Source organism: Protomyctophum parallelum (assembly GCF_964188405.1).
Source record: "Protomyctophum parallelum genome assembly, chromosome: 4".
In the NCBI taxonomy this organism is placed as follows: Eukaryota; Metazoa; Chordata; class Actinopteri; order Myctophiformes; family Myctophidae; genus Protomyctophum; species Protomyctophum parallelum.
This window is the reverse complement of record NC_139700.1, coordinates 18673373-18679432: the sequence shown is the minus strand read 5'-3', so window position 1 is coordinate 18679432 and position 6060 is coordinate 18673373. Positions and strand designations below refer to the sequence as shown.

Sequence of the window (6060 nt, the reverse complement as noted above, 5' to 3'; positions counted from 1 at the left end):
GCAATGACTTACCAGAAAGGCTATTAGACTCCGTTGCGTGCTCTCCCATTGAAAACAGCTTTTAATGTACTGTAACGTGTACAGCAGTGCCGTGGTGATTTTGCGAACCCGATATATATTCTGGGCAAGGACCTAATGGGACATAATCAGAACAAAACGTTGGTTAGAATCGTTTGATACTGGACTTAATGTTTATGACTTTGCAATCAGGTTGATTCAGCTTTACAAGACCTTATTTGCTACTGTGGGGATTGATGTTTAGAGCCAATTAAACTAATTAGTTTGACTATGACCAATCAAAAGTCCAACCATGCATGTGCGGCTTTGTTGTGGTTGGTTTATTAGCTGGATGCAGTAAGTCTGTTTCCCCTCTCTGTTTTCTATGAACTGTATAGGGTATAGGCACTGGGCAAAGAATGACTCACTCAAACATGATTTTACACTCACTTTTTTGGCAAATTTAGGGGTTTCCTCTGTGTATTTTTCCTCCTTTGGCTGGAAACTTTTGACACCTGCTCTGACCTGGGAAATAAATGATAAAAAAATTAAACCACTAATGAACAGCCTGCAGGGCGAATAATTCCATTGATTTATTCTGTAAGCATCACTGACGTTCGTCCAAAATGTGCCGTTTCATCCTTACCTTGTTATAGATAACATCCAGCACCAGTGTGATGGTCCCTTTGGTGGGCCTCACCAAGCCTTCTTTCTTCAACTGACGACATATCGGCTGTCCATTCTGAACCTTTAGCCATAATTAAACACCATTAACACCACACGACCGTTGTTTATACTAAATGAGCTGACTGGACCTTTATCAAGTAAACCACTGGTTCCCAAACACTGGGTCGGGACTCATTTGTGGGTCACGGACACATTTTTATGGGTCCCTTTATTTTTTAAGTTTCCTACATTTTCCTACAAATTCTTATTTCATAAACATTTTAAAAAAATACCCCGAAAAAGCAACAATTTTCATGAATTAAAAACAAAATTCAATGTTTTTTTTTGTCAGTACACTTTCATGAACAAAAAAGAATCTATTAAATTCCATAAATTAGAAAACAAAGTAGTGAAAATATCCGATCTACAAGCTCACAGCGTGAGCTATTTTAACTAGTTTGGGTCCCGACTCCCAGGCAAACATCTAATCTCTCTTTTGGGTCTTGAGCTAATAAGATTGGGAAACATTGAAGTAAACCATGCTACAGTACCACCATCTTGCTGATTGGAGGATTGCAAATTAACTTACGGTGAGTAATGGAATGGACACTTTTCCCAAAAGGTTCGGGGCTTTGTCCGTGTTGTCGTCATAGACAAGCAGTTCCACCACATCGTGGATGTCCTTTATTGGGCTACAATGGGACAGGTACAGTAAATGCATAAGATTATGAATTATGAATCAAAACCAAAACGAAAAACATCGGTCAAAATGGTCACTGAAAGTTCTATTACTCACAATGTAAAGGCTTTGTTCCATTCCGGGTTGAGTGTCTTATATATTGTCTGTGTCTGAAGTCGGCTGTTACAGAGCTCAACCACACAGAAGGGGTCACTTCTACCTGGAAATACAATATTAATATTAAATGTATGGTCACAGCCGTTATGTAGAGTGCCGTCACATTATGATCGGAATCGGATCGGGAGCAAAAATCGTGATCGGGACATTCCTAGTATCAATATTATATCCATATCATGATATTAGATATGTGATTTTGGATACTGTACTGTTGTGTTATGGCATAAGTGTTCCATTCAAAATATAAATATCGGATCGGGAAAAATCGGTATCACATGACCGGAATCGGATCGGGAGCAAAAAGAACGTGATTGGTACATCCCTAGTATAATGTTACACAGAGTACTTCATTACCATTGAGGTCGACTCCGGTGAGATCTGTGGCCCTTATGACCTTGACTTGAAGGAAGCCAACCTCCGCCACAGCTTGGTGCGAGTTCCTCCAGCTCTGTTGGGAGAAATACAGTGTCATTTAAATAGGTCTAAAGGTTTTTTTATTTCTTTTGTAAATAAATCGTTAAAATCATCATCATCAAATCAACTATCAGCTTAAAGGGTTAGTTCACATTTTTTTTTGTAGGAATAGTGGTTGCAAAGGTATTAGTCAGAGTCTGATACTGGACACTAAAAATGGTTCCATGTGACATAAAGCAACAAAGGTTGCTTTATATGCTTGCTAGAAATAGGTCAACAATACACATGCTAGTTTTGTGGATTGGTATATTTTTAATGAGTGGCAAAAAGACTGGAACTACTATATTATATTATATAATATTCACCAAAACCATACATACCAGAACTCCCACCACGGGACTCAGGCAATCAGTTTAAGTCCAAATATCTGAACTAACCCTTTAAAAATGTATTCTCTCCAGCATGGCTGGATTCATAGGCTCTTTGGCTTTTGTGGGATGAAATTGTTTTTCACTGATCATGAGATTATCATTATAAAACAAAACAAAAAAACTCACATATTTGTCCAAAATATTGTCCTTCTCATCAGCTTGTCCCAAAGGAGCTTCATGGAGGTCACTGATGGAGACTCCACTGCAGGGTCTCTGGGTGACCAGGAACAGCAGCCGGCCCTTCCCTGGGTCCAACACATGGGTGAAGAGCTGCCTCTCGTTGAGCGGCCGCCTGGAGAGGTCACTCTCAAACCTGACATGCATTGGAACAAATTAAACACTTTAGCCCGGGCCTATATACTGAACAGTACTTCATCGTATGACAAATAGCAAAAAATTGCCGATGTACAAGCTTGCAATGCGCCTTGACACGTGATTTTTCTTTTTTAAATAAATAAAAATTGTAGGGGGGGGGGGGGGGGGGGGGAACGGTACACCATGGTGAAAGGGGTCGTCATTAACCAAATGAACCCCATGAAGCCTTGAATTCATGGAGATGTGTTTGATCTAATGTTCCAATATTTGATTAATTGAAGTAAATAGGAACTATATACCTGTATAAAATAATTATGTAGGCTATAGACTCCAGAACAACTCTCCTTGGATAGCATGTCGCACTGAGACATGCTGCTGGGCCTAGCACGTTAACATTCAGGGCGGATCATTTGGAAAAAACTGTGAAATCTAAAATTCTAAATTCTCCATTTAAGAGACAAGCCAAAGAGACACTTACATGCCCCATGACTCTTCACATTTCCTGCCTCTCTTAGAGAACACCTCCAGCTGCAGTGGCTCCTGGTTGTCTTCATAACGAAACTCAAACTCCTCTCTCCACTGGGGGTTGGCCTGGATGCACAGGTTCTAAGGGTGGAAAAAAGGCACTCATTTAGAAGCTTGTACAGCAACATGGATACATGTTTTTACAGACTCGCCCACCCACAACCACACACCCGTATGTCAATGCGATGTCAGCTTTAATGCATTGCCAGGGCTGAGCAGCAACTACATGACAGGTGGATTAAGTCTTCATTCAGTCCAACCAGAATGAGGCAGGAGAGAGAGGAGAGGGAGAGGTTGGCTTCTCGTGCGTATACGTTTGTAAGTGCGTGTGTGCTTGCGTGCGCCTGCATGTGTACACCTCTGTAGCCACACTGGGATTGTAAACACTGACAGCTTCCAATTAGAATCAGCTTTGTTCAACAAACAAACAAGCAGAGAGGAAGGCAGCGAGGTTTACAAAGAAATGACACAAGAACACAAGACAAGTGCGCTGTGGAATCATCTGGGGGAGGGGGGGGAGACAACAAGTAGAGGTAGATGAGCAGGGCATGCTGGGTATGCAAATGAAGGCAATGGAGCCCGGCACTTGAAGCACTGGGAGAAGCGAGTGGCAGCCATGCCTAGTCTAATGAGCTGCCTCTGCCATGGCCCAGTGAGCCAAGGTGGAGGTGAGCCACTGACAGGCACCTGCTGAGAGAGAAGAGAGTAACAGAGAGGGAGGGAGCACCGAAGAGAAATTCCGGAGAATATATGAGAAAGAAAGGAGGAAACAAAAGGGAGGTGTGTGCACAGAAAAATCACCCAGACGCATAAATGGGTTCCACTTTTACACTCTCAGTAAAATGTAAAGGGTGATTTATACTCAGGCGCACGCCAATGTCACGCAACTAAAGTATAATGGGGCTTTACTCTGGGGCTTTGCGTTGCAGGAGAAACATTGTAGGAGAGTAGTGTGGTAAAGATCCAGGCCAAACCTTGCTCCTGTACTTTTGATCCCCCAACCGGAAGCGGACAAAGATATCGCCGTCTCCATGCTGTGGCATGTCATGTCCTTCCACCAAGGTGATGATGAACACTCTGGTCCACACGTGGTTCTTCAACTGAATCTTCGGTACATCGACCAAACGTTGGCCCTGGATCTGGACCTGGTTCTGCTGCTGCTGGCCACCCTGAGCCTTGCAAAAGAAAAGATAAAGAAAAAAAATACATACAGTTTATTTGTGTTTTTCTTTGCTTGTGCGTGTGTGTTGGAGCTATCCGAGCTCCACTCTGTTTACCTGCTCCTGCCTCTGCCTCTGCCTGGCACCTCATCACATCCACAGAGTGCATGAAAGTAGGACAAGGGGTCTAACTCTATAAAGCCCATCTCAGTTGGAGCACATTAGCACATCTCTACTGACAGGCCAGCCACGCCATAGAGAGGCTCCTGGAGAGAGAGTGGGAAAGAGGGACGTCACGGACCAGCCAGATGTCCCTGGCTGTGACAGTCCCACTCATCACAGCCTCCCAGACAGAGGGTGGGGAGGCAGGACACTTGGCATACTGCAGGAAAGACAGCAGGCTGCAGTGAGTAATGATGCAAACCACATAGCTCTCTCATCAGCAAATTATGTACGTATGTATGTAGTGTATGTATGCACGTATAGCCTATATACACACACACACACGCACATGCATACATACACATGCACACATATACACGGTATATATTTATTATATAGCCGCTATGTTTGCTCTATGTTGTTGGATTCTTCCAATCCAACAGAAAGACAAAAACAAAGTGAAGCTGCGAATCCAACAACAATGTTCTGCACACATGCACACATCAATGTTCTGCACACATGCACACATCAATGTTCTGCACACATGCACACAACAATGTTCTGCACACATGCACACATCAATGTTCTGCACACATGCACACAACAATGTTCTGCACACATGCACACAACAATGTTCTGCACACACATGTGAGAACTGTCTGGAACCAAGGACAGGGCCCTGCAAATAATCCAGCACTCCTGCCGCGTGTCACAGAGGGGGAGGCGGCCTTGATGTTTCCATGTGTCGGAGTTAACGCGAGGCCGTGCGGTGATAGGCCAGGGCTGTAAAAACAAACAGCGGAGGGGTTGTGTAGGGCTGACTGTAATTAAAGAGCAGGGCCGTAATCTGCTCTAGCCTCTTTGATTGCCCGGGTTCCTTCAGTTGCTCGCTTCCCCCCCCCCCCGCCCAACGGCCGGCATGGCTTCAAACAGCCCTGGTACGACTCCCCTGCCACCCCAGGGCCCCTCCTTCTCGCCACGGGGTCGCAACCCGGACTGCCACCCAATCCGAAGGGGATCAAAGCACATCTCAGGGACCTGAATTAACATGGAATACCACAGGCACAGCCCTATAAATATCCCCCCCTCCCCTCCCTTTTTCAAAAGAAGAGGAACAGAGGGAGTGGAGGAGCGATATAACACAGGCCCCAGCCAAGTCATCCCGAGTGTTTATCTTGGACACATTTCTATCTCAGCGGCCAATAAAACAATTCCACTTAACTGTAAGTGGCCCCTAAAGAGAATCTATTCCTGGTCCTAAAAGGGCTGTGCGATTGCTTCCATATGGCGGGACAGCATGGGGACGAGCATGAGGATGAGCTCAGACCCCGGGTCCATTTGGCTGGTGCCTCCGCTCCGTCCGTCCACAGCTGGGACATTACATCCTAACATCTGGGTTATCGCCCGCTATGCCTGAGAATTATCAAGCCTTGCCGATCTTAGGCATGCCTGTGCTGGCAACGTGCCTCAAACAGCCCCCCCCCACACACAGCACCACCCTCCCACATGGCCCCCCTCCTGGTTGGTTGTGAAA

At 44.9% G+C, this 6060-nt stretch overlaps 1 protein-coding gene across 1 annotated transcript in view; it reads right to left on the bottom strand.

Moving 5' to 3' along the window:
- The window catches only part of mctp2a (multiple C2 domains, transmembrane 2a), a 51646-nt gene that overhangs the window by 35374 nt on the left and 10212 nt on the right, over positions 1–6060 (bottom strand). Inside the window, exons 9-17 of the mRNA XM_083764006.1 lie at positions 4179–4379; positions 3158–3285; positions 2491–2677; positions 1874–1967; positions 1460–1562; positions 1253–1355; positions 644–745; positions 448–522; positions 13–132 (exon numbers count right to left, since the gene is read on the bottom strand). Coding sequence (XP_083620132.1) covers positions 13–132; positions 448–522; positions 644–745; positions 1253–1355; positions 1460–1562; positions 1874–1967; positions 2491–2677; positions 3158–3285; positions 4179–4379 — 1113 coding nt within the window. The remainder of the gene's footprint in view (positions 1–12; positions 133–447; positions 523–643; positions 746–1252; positions 1356–1459; positions 1563–1873; positions 1968–2490; positions 2678–3157; positions 3286–4178; positions 4380–6060) is intronic.